The sequence below is a fragment of the Mesoplodon bidens genome, assembly GCF_964165515.1.
Source record: "Mesoplodon bidens genome assembly, chromosome: 6".
Lineage (NCBI taxonomy): Eukaryota > Metazoa > Chordata > Mammalia > Artiodactyla > Ziphiidae > Mesoplodon > Mesoplodon bidens.
This window is the reverse complement of record NC_138162.1, coordinates 7736934-7757246: the sequence shown is the minus strand read 5'-3', so window position 1 is coordinate 7757246 and position 20313 is coordinate 7736934. Positions and strand designations below refer to the sequence as shown.

The 20313-nt window shown below is 54.8% G+C and overlaps 1 protein-coding gene across 5 annotated transcripts; it reads right to left on the bottom strand.

Annotated features, from left to right (window-relative positions):
* Window positions 1–698: 698 nt before the first annotated feature.
* On the bottom strand, window positions 699–17841 carry CIZ1 (CDKN1A interacting zinc finger protein 1). Of its 5 annotated transcripts, none has more exons than XM_081236740.1 (18): window positions 17566–17817; window positions 16879–17005; window positions 16501–16616; window positions 14912–14983; window positions 12828–13054; window positions 10134–10227; window positions 9845–9953; window positions 9020–9344; window positions 8710–8917; window positions 8340–8449; window positions 7513–7710; window positions 6629–6753; window positions 4229–4316; window positions 3672–3785; window positions 3324–3473; window positions 1760–1829; window positions 1415–1536; window positions 699–1045 (listed from the first exon to the last, which is right to left on the bottom strand). In XM_081236740.1, the coding sequence occupies exons 2-18, from the start codon at window positions 16998–17000 to the stop codon at window positions 830–832; spliced, it is 2466 nt and encodes an 821-aa protein (XP_081092866.1). In that variant the 5' UTR covers window positions 17001–17005; window positions 17566–17817; the 3' UTR covers window positions 699–829. The 5 variants fall into 5 exon arrangements, with proteins under 5 accessions (XP_081092866.1, XP_081092865.1, XP_081092867.1 ...); XM_081236739.1 differs by having other exon boundaries at window positions 8710–9344; window positions 16879–16959; window positions 16993–17005; XM_081236741.1 differs by having other exon boundaries at window positions 8710–9344; window positions 17726–17841.
* Window positions 17842–20313: the final 2472 nt, after the last annotated feature.

Here is a 20313-nt window from a genome sequence, read left to right as displayed (position 1 = left end):
CAAAAAAAAAAAAAAAAAAAGACATGCTGTGCAACCTTGGGTTCCACCCTCTTTCTCCTGGCCTCAGTCTCTCCAGCTGGCCAATAATAGGGCTGGTCTGGTTATCTTGTCTCTAAGGGTCTTTCCAAATGGGGAAGTGGAACTAAAGAGCCAGCTCAGCCTGGGCCCCATTCACTAATGATTCATCATAAGGTCTCCTGACAAGAAGGGTGGGGTCCCTGCTAATGAACATGAACTTGGAACCAGAGGGCCTGAGCAGCGAGGGCCCCCACTCCTGCCCTTCAACTTCTGTAGGGTCCAGCTGGGAGAGGCCAGGTCAGAGTTCAGGCTCGGGGTCAAATCCTGGCCACTCACCTGATACATGATTCTCAGCAGGCACTTGACCTTGCTAGGCCTCAGTTTCTTCATCTGGGATAATGGGATAATTTGGGGATAACAAGACCTACCTCCTAGGGACATTGTGAAGATTAAATGAGATCTTACTTGAAGGTAGTACTTTCCGAGCCTGGGTACATTATTAAAGGGGAAACTGAGGCTCAGGAGGTGAAACACCTTGTAATCCCCGAGTCCCTGGTTAGGGAGCCTGTCTTCAGCTTTCCAGTTCTGCCACCACACTACCCACAGGGGCTGGGTGCTGACTGAGAGCTAGCTGGGTGCCCCCTTTCCCTGTCCACCCAGACGGAAGTGCTGCTGGGGACTATACAGCCAAACTACCTTCTTTTATTGGATTTTGAGTAAAAACACCAACCATGTCACAGTCTCCACACAGACTCCTAAAAAGCGTAGCAGATCTAGACCCAGATGGGGCAGCTGTGGGCCGCCCCCTCCATCAGGTTTTGAGGCGGCTTGAGCGCCGGGGTAGTGGGTGCTGAGCGGGTTGGGCTGTCACCTTGCTGGGGGTTTTGGCTGTGTCCTGGGTGCTGGACTGCGTGGGTATGCGGCTGCCGGAGGTGAACAGAGCAGTCAGGGCGTTCCGGGCGTTGATTGCACACTGGCGGCTCAGGGGCCTGGTGGTGGGGCTGGGGTTCTTGGCCTTCTTATATTTCTGGACACAGAGAGTGCAGGTGAGGCCAGGCTTCCTCCCCACCTGGTGTGCTCCTGGCCACAGGCTGTTTCCCCAGCCCAGGTGAGACAGCGTCAGACATGCTGTGTGACCCTGTGTGATGTGCTCAGCCCCTCTGGGCCAGGGCTCTAGAGCTAACAGCCCAGCCCTCAGCACCCACCAGAACAACTGCAGAAAGACATTGGCCCCGACGTGGCTCTGATTCCCTTTGTGGGCAGAGCCTCTCACTGGGGGCTGTACCCAGGGGCTGAGGCCAAGCACAGGAGGGAGGTGGCCACTGGCTGTCCCCGTCAGCTAGGACACAGTCTGACTCCCTGGGCAGGGCAGAGCCGGGCAGGGGGCCTGACTCACCTGCAGGTTCTCAAAGTGGGCCAGGGACTTGCAGTGGGAGAGCTGCGCCCCTGAGTTGCTGTGGTAGAATTTGTGGCAGATGCGGCAGATGTAGCCCATCACGGGCACCAGGAAGTCCACACCTGTGGGACAGCAGGGTCTGTGCACTCACGTGCCTCACCAGCCAGGTGTCCCCCCTTCTCTAGGGGCCCATTTGCCACCCCCCCCACCCTCCAGATGGGAAAAGAAAAGAGGACGAGGGGACAGGCTGCCTGGCCAGGATGCTGTGGCTGGGATCTGGGGGGTCGCCTGGAGGCAACCTGAGAGCCACAACTCCTGCAGGTGGGGTCAGGGCTGGGGTCTTACCGTATGCCGTGTTGGGGCTGTAGGTCTCCGAGCCTTTCCACTCCTCTATGGATATATCTCTGGATCTCACCTGGAAACACACGGGTGTGGGCCTCCATTGGTTCCGGCTTCCCCTAGCCTCCTCCTAAACGCAGGCAGGGACTGGAACCCACCCATGCTCTTCAGTCAAGGAGCCCACCCTTGATTTCCAGGAGGTTGTGGGTGGCATGCTCTGAGCCTTTGCACATGCTGATCCTGCCCCCCGAGTGCCTTTCCCGATCTATACTTTCCAGGTTCAGCTCAATCAGTCCCCTCCTCCAGGAAGCCCTCCTGCTCCCACACTGGCCATAATCCATGCCAGGTATGCCCAACACATCACACGTGTCATTTCGCTGAATCCTCATCACAACTTTCTATGGTTTGCCCACTTTACATAAGAGGAAACTGAGGCCCAGGCACATTCACTCACTTGCCCAGGGTCATACAGCAGGTTTATGGAGGTGCAGGGTAGTGAGCCCTGGTGAGCCTCCAGCCCTGGTTACACTCTGCCGTGAGCCCCCCGCCAGCTCCCTAATGCTGCAGCGACCACAGTCTTAGGGGGTAGGTTTCAAGTGATCAAGGATCCCTTGTCTCACTGGCTGGACATGAGCCCCTTCCAGACAAGGCCATGCCTAGCAGTGCCTTGCAAACAAATCTGGCTTTTAAGAGTAACGACCACCCCCTGGGCTGTGACCCTTCCTTACAGTCTGAGTTGGGATTATTCTAAGCAGAGGAACAGGCTTATGGAGGCCAAGGGGCTTGCCTAGGGTCATGCCACTGCTGAACGCTGAGTAGCAAAGCTGGCATCTCCCCCAACCTGCTTAGGGCTGGAGGCCACCCACGCAACCTTCCATCCACAGCCCCGCTATGCACCACCCCCTTTGGCTGCCCCCTCACCACCCTGGACTGGAACAGACAAGCTCTGTGAGGACAGGGGCCAGGACTTCATCCCCAAGTACCCCTGGTATCCAGCACCAGGGCCTAGCCCAGAATAGATGCTCTGGAAACACTTGGATGCTCTGGAAAATCTCCTCCAGCTCCTCGCTCATGGGAAGCAGCAGAGCTGGGGTATTTTGAGCACGGGCTCTGCAGTCTCGCCTCCTGGCATCCAAGTGGGTGAGATTCTGCCAGGAAAGTGCTTGGTACACGCGTGGCACATAGTAAGTGCTCAAAAAATGTTGACTGCTCTCGCCATCCTCCTCCTCATCTTTCACTGACTTTTCCTGTATGCACCACATAGCTCCCCTCTCCATGCCTTTATGACGCTGTTCTCTTGCCCTAGGATGCCCTTTCTCTTCCACAAGTAAAAACTGCAGCCAGGCTTTGAAGACCTTGCATATTTCACCTGCCACCCTACAGGCGTCATGATGTATATTTACATATCGTCATATTGAATAGAGTTCCTATTGATACTAAATCGTGGCAGGCCTTAGTGCCCAAAGATGCCAGCACAGTGCCTCCTGGCCCCTGGGAGGTGGGGTGAGGTCTCTCCTGGGCTGGGAGTCCAACCTCCAGCCTCCGTTCCACACCACCTCCCCCCAAGCACCTGCTTGCAGAATTCCTCCTCAACCTCGATCTCTTCTTCATCATCGTCGTCCTCCTCCTCTTCTTCATCGCCCTCAAAGCAGCCCACGGCGTCCACCGTGATGAAGTGGTCCTCATCTTGGCTGGCAATCTCCTTCTCGAGCATCTTCAGCTTCCCAGGGAGTGGGTGAAGGCTCAAGTCAGCTCTAGGCAGCCAGGGTGTGACCCCCCATCCTCCCCACACCCCGGAGAACTCCAGTCCCTCCGGACCTGCTATGAATTTGGACCGGAATACACCTCAATTTGCTGTGTGGCCTTGGCCAAGACTCTACTTCTCTGGGCCCATGTCCTCTGAGGGAGCTGGGGTTACCTCCTTGGCTTTGTCCTTATGCCCCTGGGACTTCACATGTTCCACAAACTTGCGGGGGGTCTTGAAGTAGCGGTTGCAAACAGTGCAGAAAGGCCGCAGGGATTGTTTGGCGATCTGGGGACAGGAAGGCAGGCCAGTGGGCGGCAGGCAGCATCCCCAGGTGCAGCCAGGCAGGGCCCAGCCTTGCCTCCCACTTGCAGGCCCACCACTTCTGTAATCAGCTGGCTGTGCTTCACAGAACACAGGCAAACACATCCCGTCCCTGTGCTATAAGGAAGGATGACAGATGGTACCAGAGACAGGACCGTCGGAAGACAGGGAGAGAGGGCAGGCACCTGAGGACCCCACGAGCCCCGAGGCTGAATGCAGGGTGAGATGGTGCCTTGCCCACATTGGACAGATGGGGAAACTGAAGCCCAAAGAGGAAACATGACTGACTCGTCATGAGTTACGGCCACGCAGTGACAAAGGCTGACGTTTACTTTCTGCTCCCACCCTGGGCTCCCTCCCCGCCAGCCCTGGGCTTGGGCGCCTTCGCAGCAGGTGGGCCCTCAAACCTTGTGGTCCTGCGTCCTCCGGTGCTGGATCAGGTCCCCCATGTAGTAGAGCTGGCAGGTGTTGCACCAGCGCCTGGGTGGAGGCTCTCTGAATGATGACAATCAAAACAAGTACAGCGTGACACCGCATTCTTGTTGGAAAGACAGCAGCTCGTCCAGACGCTCCATAAACGGAATGCAATTCCAACAGAATCGTTTTTTGGGAAACTTAACAAAATGGTCCTGAGGCTCATCTGGAAGAATACTTAAACAGGAATAAGAGAGAAAACTTGGGGGGAAATGAGATTTAGAAGCATCTGGGATACCAGGAGGCCACCGGGACGGTGGCAGAACTGAGGATATCTGGCCTTGAGATCTCTTATCCTTCAGTTTAGATGCCCTCTCTTCCCCAGAGCTGTTCTTGCCCCTCCCCCCATTTCTGGACCCGTCCCAATCCCAGTTAGCCAGGCCCCCCGTCTGGGACCCCAAAGTGCCACTGCTACAGCATTTTCCACGATGGATTGGGAGGACCTGATCCCTTCTCTGCCCCCACAGGACTGCGAGCTCTGGGAAGCCAGGACACCACCCCACCATCCCCGGGGCCTGGCATGGGATCAGCCCAGAGTTTCTGACTGTGTCAGAAGGACACACAGCCTATCGGAAGGACTGCCATGTTCTGTACAGGGCCAAGTCAAGATTCAAGGGCAGACATCATCAGAAGACAGTGTAATCAGAATCCCCTCCACCTGAAGCTTGTTTATAGCTTGGGCTACACATCCCTGCAGTTTTCTTCTGTCACAAGATCTTTTTTAATTAATTAATTAATTAGTTTGTTTCTTTAATGTTTTTGGCTGTGTTGGGTCTTCGTTGCTGCATGCGGGCTTTCTCTAGGTGTGGCGAGCAGGGGCTACTCTTTGTTGCAGTGCGCGGGCTTCTCATTGCGGTGGCTTCTCTCGTTGCGAAGCATGGGCTCTAGGCACGCGGGCTTCAGTAGTTGTGGCACGTGGGCTCAGTAGTTGTGGCGCACGGGCTTAGTTGCTCTGCGACATGTGGGATCTTCCCAGGCCAGGGCTCAAACCTGTGTTCCTTGCATTGGCAGGCAGATTCTTAACCACTGCGCCACCAGGGAAGCCCAAGATCTATTTTTATATTGAATATAATCAAACTCATTCTGCAAATGCTATTTTGGATCCTGTTCTAACTTGACATTGCATCACACATATGTTTCCACATTATCAGAAATTCCCTAGAATTAGTTCTACCACCAAGTGGATAAGACGTAAACTGATCTGACTAATCCCCTAGTTTTGGATAGATCATTTCCAACTAAATTTTTTCACCGTTGCATTAACTCTGCAAGGAACAACTCTGTGAGTCACCTTTCTCCTGTCTTTATGATGATTTGGCCTAAGTATAACTCCTAGATCAGCAAGCAAAGGGAGCCTTAAGGCTGGAGAACATCCTACAAAGCCACAGGGAAGCTCTTCTCTTAGTGAGAACTGGCTAACAGAGACACAGAAGCCTTTGGAGAGAGCGCTCCCCGTCACGCAGGAGATGCAAGCTGAAGCTACCCGAGGGCCCTTCCTGTCCCCTCACCCCATGCAGGGAGCTTCCAGCTGTGACCCTCTATAAATGCTCATGGCACAGTCCCCGACCATTGACCCAAGGCCTATCTAGCCTCTGAAAGGGTCTGATTTGGCCTCCACAGGACTTGTTTCATCTTGTTTTAATTCTGAACTAGCTGTTAACATTTTGAAATCGGGAGATTCACATACAAATCTAGGTTTCTAGATGCCTCTGAAAAACCAGGAGGTCTGGAGCTGAGTGGCAGCTGTCCTGTGAGACACAGCCCATATCCCCCAGGGTGTCCTGAGCCAGCACCATCCTGTTTCTTTCACTGATGATGCCTCCCAGCCCCTGCAGGCCTCAGTGATTGCCCACAGAGCACCCCAAGAGCCAGTCCCAGACTCTGGGAGGGCTGACATTTCTGATGGACCAAGCCCCCATGACAAAGAAAGGGGGTGACCCAGGGAAGCTCTAACCTCAAGCCACAAGATGAGCAGATCCTGACCTTCAGGCCCCTGTGGTTGGGGTCAGCACATATGCCAGGGGAGCAGGGGTCTGTGCCACAACCCACTTCCCTCCCACATAGATGGTCACACTGTTCCTGCCTGGATGTAACCTTAAGAGACTGTCTAGCTCACGAGTTCCTGCATTACATCCCTCGTGAGGCCATTTTATAGATAAGGAAAACTGAGGTCCAAGGCCACACAGTTAGTGGTGTGACGAGGTGTCTCGGGGAGGGCAATGCTTAACCCAAAGGCAGACCTTGTGGATGGTAGATTCAGGGTCCCTCTCTGCTGGGGCTGGCTTGCGAGACTGCCTACCCCCCCTACAGTGGCTCTGAGATCCCCCACTCACTCATCCTCTTGCTCCAGGACGTCCCGGGGCACAGGCAGCAGGGACAGGAGGCAGGCTTGGCTCATGTGCTGGATCTCTCCGAGCCGCTGCTGGTGCTGGGCCCCCGACATGTGGTCCTGGAACTCCTGCAGCAGGCGGGAGGGAGGAAGGGGCGTGAGGAGTGAGCCCCAGAACGGTGGGCAAGAGTGGGGCCCAGGGAAGAGGCCTCCAACCTTAGCTTCATGGTCACCCCGCCTCCGCTGGGAGGCCGTTTCTCTTACAACCCTGTGTGAGCCAAAGGATGGTGAACGGAGGCACGGAGTGAGCACACGCCAGCCAGAGTCTCTGCTCCCCCGGAGACTGAGCGCCTCCAAGGTGAGGAGCCGTCTGATCAAATTCCAGGTCCCCGTGACTCCGCTCAGGGGAGGCACAGAGGGACGAAGGTAACAATAGCAATGGTAATAATCATACCAGTATGATGGTGTTATCAATGCGGCACTCGCTCTGGGCCGGGCCTGGGGCTCATGACTTCAGTGTCAAGTTGCTGAATCCCCAGAACTTCCCAGTGAGGTGGGTTCTATTTTTTTTTTTTTCTAGAGGTGGGTTCTAAATGTTTCCTCCTCTGACACATGCGGAAACCGAGGCACAAAGGGTGGAATTCACCTTCCGAAACCCACACGGCCAGTCAGGGCTGGTTTGAACCAGGTCCACCCAACTCTAAAATCCTGCCCCCTTGGCTGGTCAGGAAATGTTTTGTGAGCAAATGTACAGCTGCTGGGGGTGGGGCTTGAGGGCCCACGTGGCCACAGAGGCAGCCGTGGGAAGGGCAGGCTAGGCATCACATACAGACCCCAAACCCTCCGCCCGCCCACGTGAGCTCCCCATCCACCCGCTGGGGGCGGTACCTGCTGGCTGCTGCAGCCGGCCTTGCAGATGTAGCAGAAGAACTGAAGGGCCTGCTTAGAGGGCGTGCTGGCCGCCGCAGGGGTGGCAGAGGTAGAGTCGCCGGACCAGGGCCCAGGTGTGAGGGGCACGGTGCTGAAGGCCCGGCTGTCACTGCTCTGCAGGATGGTGACCTTCAGGGAGCCCCCGGCACCCCACACCTGCACCGGAAGCAGGAGCGGAGCTACCACCAGCTGGGCGCTTACAGTGGGCCAGCCCCGTGCTGAACATCTAGGAGCCCTCCTGACAGCCCACTTTACAAGTGGGGAGACTGAGGCTCTGAGCTGTTAGGTGATTGCCCAAGCTCGCTCAGCCAGGAAGCACCACAGTCAGGATTCAAACCCAGGTCCACCTCACTCTAAAGTCTACCCACCCCACCCCTCACATGACAGATGGAGATGCATGAAGAAGGCAGGGGGTGTGGCCAGAAGGCAGGGCTGGGCCCCCGAGCCCCAGGCACAGGCTTCCATGCTGCGCCCTCTCCGCTGGGGCAATGTTACCTGTGGGGGGCTCTGGGGGCTCTAGTTTCGGGGCGAGCCGGCTGGAAGGGACCCTTATCACTAAAAGTACCTCCAGATCATCAGAGCAAAGGCATGTGAAGGCACCACATGAGAGTCTGCTGAACCACTGCCACTGAAGCACTGTCAGACCCAGTCTGGTCCGCCCACGAACCCAGGTGGAGGGCTGCCGTCCCGTTTCACAGGAGGGGAAACTCGAGGGGGCGCTGAAGCAGAGGGAGGCCCTCCCACCACTGGGGCACCGCGTGGCCCTCATCAGCATCTCTACCCACCCCCAGCATCTCTCTTGCTCTTTTTTCACATTCTCCCACATCCAGGCCACTGGTCAACTCTTCCTGGCTCTCCTGGGCGCCCACTGGCTCCGGCGAGGCCTCCTCCAGGCCTGAAATGACAGACGTGCTCTGCTTCCCCAGGGTCCCTCTCCCACCTGGGCCCTGAGGGACCCAGGCCCAAGAGCCGCCTTCTCTGCCCACATCCAGGACCTTGAAGCCTCCAGCGCAGACGGCCCCGAACCCTAGATCCAGGCCCGCCCCCCAGTCCCAGGCAGCACCCAGTCAGCGTTGGACGGTGCCGGGGTAGGACTGAAGGGTTCAGGCAGAGCTGTCCCATCACCAGGCCGGCTGGGAGCCACTGCTCCCCTACCTGCTCCAGCTTCCACTGTGTCGGGTGGCGTCTCCTGCACTGCAGAGTGAACCGGAACTGGGGCTTTCTCCAGTGCCGGCACCGACACCTGTGGCTGAGTCTGAGGCGGTCTCTGGTTTGGCTCCAGTGGCTGCACTGGCAACTGCACTGGAGGTTGCTCCAGTGGCAGCTCCAGCGGCTGGACCCTCGGCTGCACTTCTGTCTGGACCTGTGGATACGTCTGCGTCTGTGCCTGCTTCTGCGGCAGTGGCTGCTTCTGCAGCCGTGGCTGCACCTGCCTTGGGGACTGTGAACGTGCCTGTGGCTGCACCTGTTTCTGCGGCTCTGCCTCCTTCTGCAGCTGCAGCTGCTCCTGTTGCGGTACTAAGTGCTCTGGAGAGGTTTGTGTCTGTGCCTGCTTCTGCAGCTTTGGCTGCACCTGGGCCTTCAATGGTAGCATCTGTGGCTGAGTCTGTGGCTGCACCTGGGCTTGGATCTGCAGAACTCGTGGCTGAAATCGTGGCATCACTCGAGCTTCCAGTGGCTCAGGCAGCAGCTCGGTCGTCTGTGTCTGCTTTGGTGCCATCACCCGGGCCTGTGGCTGGACCTTTGCCTGCAGCTGCCCTGGGGTCCCCTTCTCTGTGGGCTCCTCTGAGCTAGGAAGGATCAAAAGAAGATCCAATTCAATTGGCCCCAGGGGCTCCCAAGAAAGGCCATGACCTAGGCTCCAGTACTAGCTATGCCACGTACAAAGCTAGGGATTTGGACAAGCCCCCTCGGCTCTCTGGGTCCCAGTTTCACCTAAATAAATCGGATCACTTGCTCCCACCTCCCACAACTTGCTAATATGTATCCGAGGTCCTGTAAGCCTGCCTACCCTCTGCCCACACTCTGAGGCTCCAGGTTCACATCTTCACCCCTCCAAGCTGGCCACCTCACCTGCCTCCAGGTGGTTCAGTCACAGTGAAGATGCCAGAGTCCGTCTGGCTGAGGGCCTTCCCAGGTAAGGTGAAGAATTAGGTTTGACATTCCTCCAAGCCAGAAACCGAGGCCCTTTCCTTGAAGGATCTCACCACACCTACCCCCTACCCTCTGCCTTTGCAGGAATCAGGGTACAGGGTACCTGGGCCCTGGGCAGGTTTTCAGCATCAGTTACCTCTTTGACCTTTTAGCTGGTGGCTCAGACACCACACAAGACTCAGGCTCAGGTGCTGCAGTGCGTTTCTCTTCAGTGATGCCATCTGGGCAGTGGGGAGATTCTTGGCCTGGAATGGAGGGCAAGTGAATGACTGCCGTGCTGGATATAGCACGTACGAGCTCCAGGAGATGGGGCCTGGGCTCACCCCCCCCCCCACCCTGCAAGACCCCTGCCTCCATGACCACCCCTGCACCCCACTGCCCTAACCCGCGTCCCCTCTAAAGGGCCAGCAACCTCCCTCTCTCACCTTCAGGTGTGTCTGTTCGAGGCTCTGCGGCTTCCTCAGACCCCTCTGGGGGGTCCGACTTGTCCTCCACAGGCATCGTCTGAGAAGAAGAATCCTGCTTCCTTTCAGAAACCATTTATGATACCTGCCAACCACCCCAGTAAATACTCCCTTGCCCAAGAGCGGCTGCAACACATCCCCCAAGGGATGATGGGGCCTGGCCCCAGAGAAGATCCGAAACACCCCAGGAATTCTGTCCAGGGGGTTCCATCTAGCTGCCTGCCGGTTAAGTAAATGCAGGTTTGGGGGATGCAATGCCTTCACGTGGTCCACGGTGCTGCCTCCTGATTCCCCACCCCATTCTCCACAAAGCAGCCAGAAGGATCCTTCTCTCTCTCTCTTTTTTTTTTTTTGTTGGTCATGCCGCTTGGCTTGCGGGATCTTAGCTCCCGGACCAGGGATCAAACCCAGGCCACGGCAGTGAAAGCGCTGGACCACCAGGGAATTCCTGAGGGACCCTTCTCAAACCTGATCATGTCTCTCGTCTCTGCCAGGCTGCAACCCTCCCATGATTTCCCGTAGCCCTGGATGACTCCTTCCTTACCCCAAGCCTGAAACTACCCACCCGCCCCATCCCCCTGCACAATCTGGCCCCTACCCCATGCCCACCCCTCCAGCCTCAGCTCTCCCCACGCTCCCCCTCCCCGTCTCTAGGTCCACACTGGCCTTCTCTGTTTCCCCAAAGCCCCAGGCCTTCGCCCAGAGCCTCAAAGTCACTTCTTGCAGGAAGCCTTCCTAACCCATAGTACAGGCCCCCAGGGGCCCCAGGCTTCCTTTATGTGGCATTTTTCATAGTCATAATTCATTGGCTGGAGCATTATTTGCACTAAGGTCTCACCACTACCACCACCCCCTCCCCAGCCCAAGATCTCCAGGAGAGCATCTCCAGATGCCTTCTCTGCACCAGTGAGTCCTCCGCAGGACTTAACAGATATTTGTGAAATGAACACACAGCTCCACATGGTTCCAGGGCACCCCAGGAAGCCTCAGGAATCCACATGCAGCTTCCCTCCCTCCTACTAAGCCCGAGGAACCAGGGATGAGTGGAAACATGCACCACATCAGGACTCCACACCCTTCAGAAACTACCCAGCTCTCACTCTGCACGACATGGGCACTGGCCTGTGAGTCAGGAGGGCTGGACTCTGGGTCTGTCGTGACAGTTGTGCAGTCCAGGGCAACCTCCACCCCACTGCCTCGGTTTTCCCATATGTAAAATGGGGGCAAGGGGGTAAACACTAGGCCAGATTGTGTTAGGGCAAGCCCGACCGTAAAGTCAGAGGCCGCCTGGACCCCTCTCTGGAGGGAAATGCCTCACCTCCAGATGTGGGCTGGCGCCAGAGCAGCCAGAAAAGGAGGGTGTTCCACCCCTCCACCGCCGGATGCTCTCAGGAGTGTGGTGTGTGTGAGGAGCTGCCAGGACGTTCGGGGACAGGACAGACTCAGGCGGGATATTATTCCCTTTGAAAATCTCTCGGAGTCTTCCTGCTTTTGTCAGGGAAAGGGCTGTAGAGGCTCAGAACCTTCAGCTGGCAACAGTGTAGAGTTTAGGATTTTATAACATTGTTTTACCCCCAATCACTTTTCTTTTACTTCTATGTATGGCAATTAATTTAGCTTTTTTTTTTTTTTTTTTGCGTTACATGGGCCTCTCACTGTTGTGGCCTCTCCCGTTGCGGAGCACAGGCTCCGGACGCGCAGGCTCAACAGCCATGGCTCACGGGCCCAGCCGCTCCGCGGCACGTGGGATCCTCCCAGACCGGGGCACGAACCCGCGTCCCCTGCATCGGCAGGCGGACTCTCAACCACTGCGCCACCAGGGAAGCCCTAATTTAGCTTTTTTAAAAAATTTCAGACAGTGATATAATGTTTCCTTTTTAACTAAATGTAACAGAGAAGCAGCTACTTCATTTAAAGCTGTGCTATCCCAGACAGTAGCTACTAGCCACATGTGCCTGGCTTTTGAGCCCTGGAAATGTTGGAAGCCGAATTGAGACGTAAGCATAAAATATACACCGGAATTTAAAGACTTAGTACAAATAAATAAATAAATAAATAAATAAGGAATGTAAAATGCCGTGTTCATTTTTTATATTGATTACAGGTTGAAATGATAATTTTTAAAATATATTAAGTTGAATAAAATATGCGAGTAAAATTAATTTCACCTGTTTTTTTTTACTTTTTTACTGTGATTACTAGAAAAATTTAAATTACATGTATGGCTCACATTTTATTTCCACTGGGCAGAGCTGATTTAAAGAAAATTGGTAGACTACACCTAAAATGAATACAATGTTATATGTCAGTTACATATCAGTTTTTTCAAAAAGAGGGAAATATTAATAAATAATATTAGTAATATTAGTAAATAATATAAATAGTAATTAAAAAGGGAATAAATAATAGTACTGGTGGTGTTTGGATATAGTAAAAATCACATCGGGGTTCAGGAATATTTAAAGTTTGGGAAACACTAAGCAAGTCTAACTCCTGCCCCCTTCCCCATTTTACAGATGAGGAAACTGACGTACAAAGAGGGGTATGACCTGCCCAAAGGCCAATGTGAGCCAGAGAGGGCAGAGCTGGGTTGATTCCCCAGATACACCCTCTCCCATTCCCATCCTTGCCTGCTCCAGTCCAGATACCACTCACCTTGCGACTGGGGGTTGTAAAGGAGGTCCGGGCCTGTTTCTGGGTATTCCGCCCTGAAAGGTTGAGCTGGGAGGGGTTTATGGGGACCCCAACAGGAGGAGGGCCCAGCAGGGACTGCCGAGTGGCCTGGGGAAAGAATTGCTGTAGATTTGGGGTGGCCAGCTGAGGGGGTGTGAGGCTGGGAGCTGTCAGGTTTGGGGTTGCCAGGTTGTAGCCACGGAGGTTACCTGTATGTGAAGAGAGGGGAGAAGAGGGATTACAACTGTGGTTGGGTGGTAGAGGCTAGGGTCAGGGGTCAGTCCCCCAAAGCATCATCACAGTTAACTTCCAAGGGGACCCTCCCCACCCAAGGGCAGCCAGAGGGGAGAGATGAGAGCCGAAGACGCAGTCCCACCTGGAGCACTGGTGGAGAGGGGGCTTTAGGGCTAGCGTTTTCTGCTCCAGCTGGGGAGGGAAGGGGGCCTTTTCCCACCCCAAATGCCTCCCTGGTCAGTGGCTTAAGCACCCCCAGCAACTCCGCTCACCCTCAGGCATGCTTTAGTGTACACCTTAAGGTATGTGAAAGATTCAGCACAGGACCCAAAGGGAGAACCAGCAAGATGACTATGACTGGTCCCTGGAATAATAAGATACTCTCCTACCAATAGCAGCTACCCTTCATCAAAAGATTCCTGGGAAGCAGGCACTTGCTAAGCACTTTCTATGCATGGCCTCAGTCACCCCGCCCAGCCACCATCAGAGCAAGTACTATCCTCTGGACTGGTGACAAAATAGAGACACAAAGCGAAGGAGTGGCTTGTCCAGGGTCTCTGGGAGCGGCACTGCTGTCCACAGCCGGCTACCAGAGAGGATTCTGGGCGTCCTCCTGACTCCTCCCTCTCTTTACCCTCCCCCATCCAAGCCAACACCAAATTCTATTAACACTGACTCCTACTCCTCTTCGCAGTCTAGCCTGACCCCCCTTCAAATCTCCACTCCTACTACCCCCCTTCCTCCAAAGCCACTTCATCCCCTGTGTGAATTTCAGCCACGGTTTTTGCACGGGATAGCAGCAAACAGTGATCTTTCAAAAACCACATTCTGACTTTGCCCCTCCCCCTGCCTAAACCCTTCCATAGCTCCCTGATACTCAGGAATGAAGCCCATTTCTCACTGTGCAAGGTCCAGTCCTGCGCTCCTCCCCGACCTCCTTTCTCGCAATTCTCCCCACACACGTGCCCACTTTATTCCAGCTACATGCTCCCATGCATCCCTCAAACAAGCCTGGCCTCTGCCTGCCTCTGGGCCTTTGCACATGCTGTTTCTTCTGTCTGGACTGTTCTACATCCCAATCATCCTTCATTCCTCCCTTTAGGTGATTCTCCTTTGGGAGACCCTCTCTGTATCCCCAGAGGCCCCAGCTTCCCTGTTCTAGGACCACCTGCACACTTTCCTTGTCTGCTTCCCATTGCCCACCACCTAACCACCCTGCGAACTCCTTAAGGGCAGGTACCTCATCTGACTCAGAGGTCCAGCACTGGGAATTGTGTGACCCAATAAAGGACAGTTTAAATCCCTGACCCAGTGCTGGGATGGGAGGCACAGGGGTTAAGGGCATGCATGGGTCAGATGTGCTGGGAGAACTGGTTCAAATGCAGACTCCATAGTACAAGATCTGTGACCTTGAGCAAATCAGTTTCCCCTTCTTAGCCTCAGTTCCCTCATCTGTAAAATGGGGATAGTAATAGTGCTTGACTCACAATGTTTTATGAAGATTCAATGAGATATACAAGTGTGCCTGGTATTTACTAAGGGTTTAATTAACATTAACTTAAAACAAATACATATACACATATGTGCAGAGAGAACGCTAACCAGCTCTTAAAGACAGTAAGATAAAAGGTGGTACACTCTAAAAGAAAAATAGACAAAGCACATGGACAAGTCACAAAAAGAATTACAAATGTTTAACAGACAAATATAAAATATTCAACCGCACTAGCACTCCAAGAAATGTAAACTAAAACATTAATGATATAGCTTTTGCCAAGCAAATTAGTAGATTAAATGTATATATACATATATATATATAAAGAGTATAATACCCAATGTTGCCATGGGCATGGTGAGACCGGCACTGTCATACGTGGCTGGTGGCATTGCAAACTGGTCCAGTCCTTTGGGAAAGCAATTTGGCAATACTTATCAAGGGCCATAAAATATCCATCCCCCCTGACCCAGTCATTCTACTTTTGGGAATCCATTCTAAGAGAATATTCTCAAACATGATATTCATTCCATTATTTAAAGCAAAAAAAAAGAAAAAAAGAAAAGAAAAGAAGTAGAAGAAAACAGCTGAGAAAGTTTAGGGACACAAGGGCACACACCTCCAGTAGAATATTAAACAGCTGTTCAAAAACAATCTTTACAGAGACTTTCAAATCATTTGGTAAATGATCATGCCACTATATTCAGTGAAAAAGAAACAAGATACAGCCTTTCACTTATATCAATAACCACAGTCATACACAAGTCCCCAAGTCTGTGCCTAGAAAAAAAGGGGAGGAAATACACCAACATTTTAAAGGGTGGTTTTTTTCTTTAGGAGTGAATCTGCATATGACAATTTGGGTTTTCTTATACTCCTCTAAAAATATTTCTTTCACTCTTCTTTGGAGAGTATGACTTTTAAAATGAGTAAGAAAAAGTGAAAATATATATATACATTGTGGGTCCCTGTGGGTGGTTTTATCTCTCTGCCCATCCATCTATCATTTATAAGCCAGCTCTCAGGACCATCCACACCCATGTGGCCCCAGGAGGGCTGAAGAGTGATGACCATCACATCTTCTGACCTGACTGCATACCCTGCTGGGAGGCAGGATAGCCTGGTGTCTCAGAACACAGCTCTGTAGTAAGACCACTAATCAACACCTGGGCCTCAGTTTCTTCATCTGTAAAATGGGATCATGAGTGTATCTCCCCTTACGGTTGTCAGCAGAGTCAAGGAATCGGGTTCGTCAGGGCCTCAGCACACTGCCCAGCCCTGAGGAACCAGCCAGCAAGCCACAGCTACCGTGCGGCAGAGGCTGGGTCTGAAGATGAGCTGGCCCCACGTCTCTGGACCCCTGGATTACTCCTGCAGGGGCTAAGGTATCAGGAGCAGCTTCTTGTAAGGAAGAGATGAAAGACTGCTTTCCACATGGGGAAACTCAGGTAAGGACACAGGCTTAACGCAGAGGGCTAGAGACACCCACTCAGAGACCCAGGGGGTCAGGAGGCCCAGGTCTCTGTCTAGCTCAGCCACTGCTGATGCTATGTGACCCAGGGCAAATGACTTCCCTTCTCTGGACCTCGGCATCCTCATCTGTCAAACAGGATGCAGAGGAGGGCGGTCAAAATAGATCTTGCTATCCATCATATCATCTAATCTGAATGTCAGCAAACTGTGCTGAGTAGCACCCACAGAGCTAACACCATGGCCAAGGGTACACCTCTGTGATCAGACAGACCTGCATTCAGCTGAGCAACTTAGGGACTTCCACCTCCTGGAGCCTCAGTGTCCTCATCTGTGAACCAGGACGCTGATACAGCTCCCTCTCAGGGTTACTGTGTGGATTTGATGAGATTCAGTGCCGTGGGGCTGATGGGGATCTCCCGCTAAGATGGAGCGAGACAGGGCCCGCAGTCATACCTTGCAACTGCTGCAGAAGCAAAGCTCTCTGAAGCACAGAGCTGTTGAGGAGGGAGGCTGAGTTGGTGCCCTGGAGATTCAGGAGCTGCTGCTGTGGCTGCTGCTGGGGGAGCCCCCTGTGTGTTGAGAGCGGTGTCAGAGGGCTCTGGGGAGAGTCAAACCCTCCCTCTTCCCTGAGACCCCTCACCTCCATTCTCTGCCCCCCTCTACTGCAGACAGAGCATCCCCTTAGGGTGGGAACTGACGACCTCCAGGACACAGACATCTCTCAGGGCATCTCTCAGGATGCCCCTGAGAGAAAGGGCTGGGAGGAGGTCTCCAAGGCATGGGTCAGAGGGGCAGGTCTAGAGCCGCCCACCCCTCCAGTGGGGAGCTTACCTGCTGACGGCCATGGGCAGTGGGGCCTGCGGTGGGGACTGCTGGAGCAGCTGCTGGAGCTGCAGCAACTGCTGCTGCTGGAGCTGCTGGAGCTGCTGCTGCTGCTGCTGCTGGTTGAACATGGCGGCTGCGGGAAGGGAGGAAGTCAGGCCGGGTCCCCGTCGCCCACCCCCAGCCCGCGGCCCCCACACGCTGCCGACCGAGCTTCACAGCTACCCTCCCGGTCCTGCCCAGAGCGTGCCACGCGTGCGCCCCATCCTCTCCATACACCTCCAATTCCACCAGCAGCAGAGTTCAACCACCCTCCCGCCAATTTCCCCCAAATCTTCCCAATAGTCTCTCCTCCAAATGCCCAACCGCACCCTCCATCCCTCCGACTCCCTCCGCTCCGCAGCTCCAGGACAAGCGTCCGACACAAATACACCTCCCACCCCACCCTTCAGCCTTTCTCTGCGCCAATCACGTAGCGAAGCCAGCCCCTGTCCACTCACACCCCTCTGATACTCCCACCCTGTCCCTTGTGCACATGTTCTGTCAATAACGTCAGCGCCGCCCCACCCCCACCTTTCCCTTTCTTCCACGAACAAAGTAGGAGGAAGGCTTCCCTCCACCCTAATCCCCCCCATTCCGCTGACCCCTTCCTCTACAGACAGAGCCAGCATCACACGTCAAAGCCGGTGTCCCCACCTGCCAACGAAGCCCTCGGCCTCCATTCAAGTGGCCCCTAAGGCTTCCGCCGTCCCCCCAGCCGCGCTCGGCCCGCGCACTTGGCCTCCCAGCGCGGCTTTGGCCGCAGGAACCACACAGCCTCCTCCCCGCACCCCCTCCGCAGTCGCGTAGCCCCCACCGTGTGGGGCGGGCGGGCCGCGCGCTCCGGATCGCGGCTCCCGGGGGTCCCCGCAGCTCCCAGGGTCCCCGCGGCTCCGTAACGGCCTGTCCGCTCCGAAGGCCAGTCTGCGGGGCGGGGCAGGGCAGCGCCCTCTGGGGGACGGGAGGTCCGGGTGCCCACGGCCGCGCCGCGAGATCCCGCCCCGTGCACCCTTCGCGCTGCAGGGGCGGCACCTGCTCGCCCAGCTGCTGGGCGGCGGTGGGAGTGGTTCCGAGCTGCTAGGGGACCCTGGGCAGCGCAGACCCTCTGCCCCGCGTCCTCCGCCTCGGTAAGGGGCGGCTCTGAGCCCCAGGTCCGTCTGTCGCCCAGAGGGGTCTCTCGTCTGGCAGGGACATCGCGGGCGACTTTGAGGAGGGCCATCCCCAGCAGACCTTGCCGCGGCCGCCACTGTCCCGCGATCCGGAGACCCCGCGCGGGGCTGGGGTGGGAGGGGGCGTGCAGCCGCCGGCTGTACATTCGGGGACCGAGACCCAGCGAGAGGACGACCGGCACAACGGGGCAGAAGAATTAGCCCTGGAAGGGGTGGGGAGATCGGTTTGAAAGTGTTTTGTTTGTTTGTTTGTTTGCTTCTCCGGTTTGGCTGGGGAGCGGGTGAGGAGGGCAGAGTTTAATGGTAAAAAACGGCGCTCATCCTGTCCCTGAACGGTCCTGCCCGCAAGGACCCTTTAATTTCGACTCAGTCCCGCGTCCCGGTGCACCTCTCCTCGGACCCCACACAAGCACTGAGGCAAACAATCCGCAGTTAGTAAGAGCAATCCCCTTTGCTTTTTCTGTTGCTCAGAACCGACCACAGCTGTAACAGCCCTAGGCAATGCGCTCACTTTGCATTAGGCGCCGACTGTGTGCCACACGGCGCACAGTGGCGCTAGGGACGCGCAGACCTAAGGTCGGCCCAGAGGAGACCCGAGTGTCCACCAGTTACTGCAGTCATATGACTGCAGTCATGTGACTTTAGCGCTGCCCTAAAGCTAGGGACCGGCTCTACTACAGCCCCAGGTGGCAGCACAGGTGCCTAACTCTGCCTGGACTTAGAGGCGCGAACGCGGCTTGGAGTGGCCGGAGGGCGGGGCGGGGTCGGGCTCAGGGGACTTTGCGCCTTTGAGTGGAAGGGAAGCCCGGACAATGCGGGCTTTGAAGGCGGGCCTGAAGAGTTGGGCTTTACCCATGAAGGGCAGGGAGTGCTAGGGAAGAGTGTGACCGCATCATATCCGCCCAGATTAGATCACTCGGCTCTGGTGAGAACCAAGACAGAGGCAATGGGAACGGAGGGGTGGGTTGAGTCAAGATCGCCTAAGCTTGCAACCAATAGATCTGGGTGCTAGCCTTGGAGAGGCCCGGTGTTGAATTGGGGCTCCACTGCCTTCTGGCTAGGCGACCTGGCTGATGCAGGAGTCCTCTCTGAGCCTGTTTCTTCGTCTGTAAAATGAGTACCCCCTCCCGGGGTTTTTGTGTGTGTGTGTGTGTCTGTGTGTGTGTGTCTGTGTGTGATATTACATAATGTTTAGCACTGGCACCTGGCACAGGGGAGCTTAGCAAATTGCCAAAGTAAAAAAAAAAAAAAACCACAACAACTAAAAATAATGCTCATGCTGGTGAAGGTAGGGAAGGCAGAGGTGGCTTCCTGTGCTAATTCATCTTTCTGGAAAGCAATCTGAAAATTCTCTATCAAGACTCTTGAACGTGTTCTGACCCTTGACCTGGTCCCCACTTGTAGGAATCTAGCCCAAGAAAATAATCAGAAACAAACCTTTTAAAAGACAGCAGGGGGCTTCCCTGGTGGCTCAGTGGTTGAGAGTCCGCCTGCCGATGCAGGGGACATGGGTTTGTTCCCCAGTCCGGGAAGATCCCACATGCCGTGGAGCGGCCGGGCCCGTGAGCCATGGCCGCTGAGCCTGTGCGTCTGGAGCCTGTGCTCCGCAACGGGAGAGGCCACAACAGTGAGAGGCCCGCAAGCCGCAAAAAAAAAAAAAGACAGCAGGTTTTGGGCTTCCCTGGTGGCACAGTGGTTAAGAATCCACCTGCCAATGCAGGGACACAGGGTCGAGCCCTGGTCCGGGAAGATACCACATGCCACAAAGCAACTAAGCCCATGTGCCACAACTACTGAGCCTGTGCTCTAGAGCCCGCGAGCCACAACTACTGAGCCCATGTGCCACAGCTACTGAGGCTGCACACCTAGAGCCCGTGCTCCGCGACAAGAGAAGCCACTGCAGTGAAGAGCCCACGCACCGCAACAAAGAATAGCCCCTGCTTGCCGCAAGTAGAGAAAGCCCACGCACGTGCAGCAACAAAGACCCAACGCAGCCAAAAATAAATAAATTTATTTTTTAAAAAGTCAGCAGGTTTCTGTGATAACCTGTATGAGAAAAGCATCTAGAAGAGAATGAATATATGTATATGTATAATTGAATCACTTTGCTGTATACCTGAAACTAACACAACATTATAAATCAACTATACTCCAATAAAATTAAAGTATACTTTTTTTAAAAAGCCAGCAGGTCGCTCACAGAAACATTACTTATAATAGCTGTCTGGAAAATAAT

Excerpts from the sequence above, each read along its gene's own strand:
- CIZ1 (XM_081236741.1), bottom strand. The coding sequence starts at position 17,000 with ATGTTCAACCAGCAGCAGCAGCAGCAGCAGCTCCAGCAGCTCCAGCAG. Across the intron at positions 13,055-14,911 it reads CATGCCCATGGCAACATTGG|GTAACCTCCGTGGCTACAAC; the intron begins GTATTATACTCT and ends CTTCACATACAG. Across the intron at positions 9,954-10,133 it reads TCGAACAGACACACCTGAAG|GCCAAGAATCTCCCCACTGC; the intron begins GTGAGAGAGGGA and ends CCTCCATTCCAG.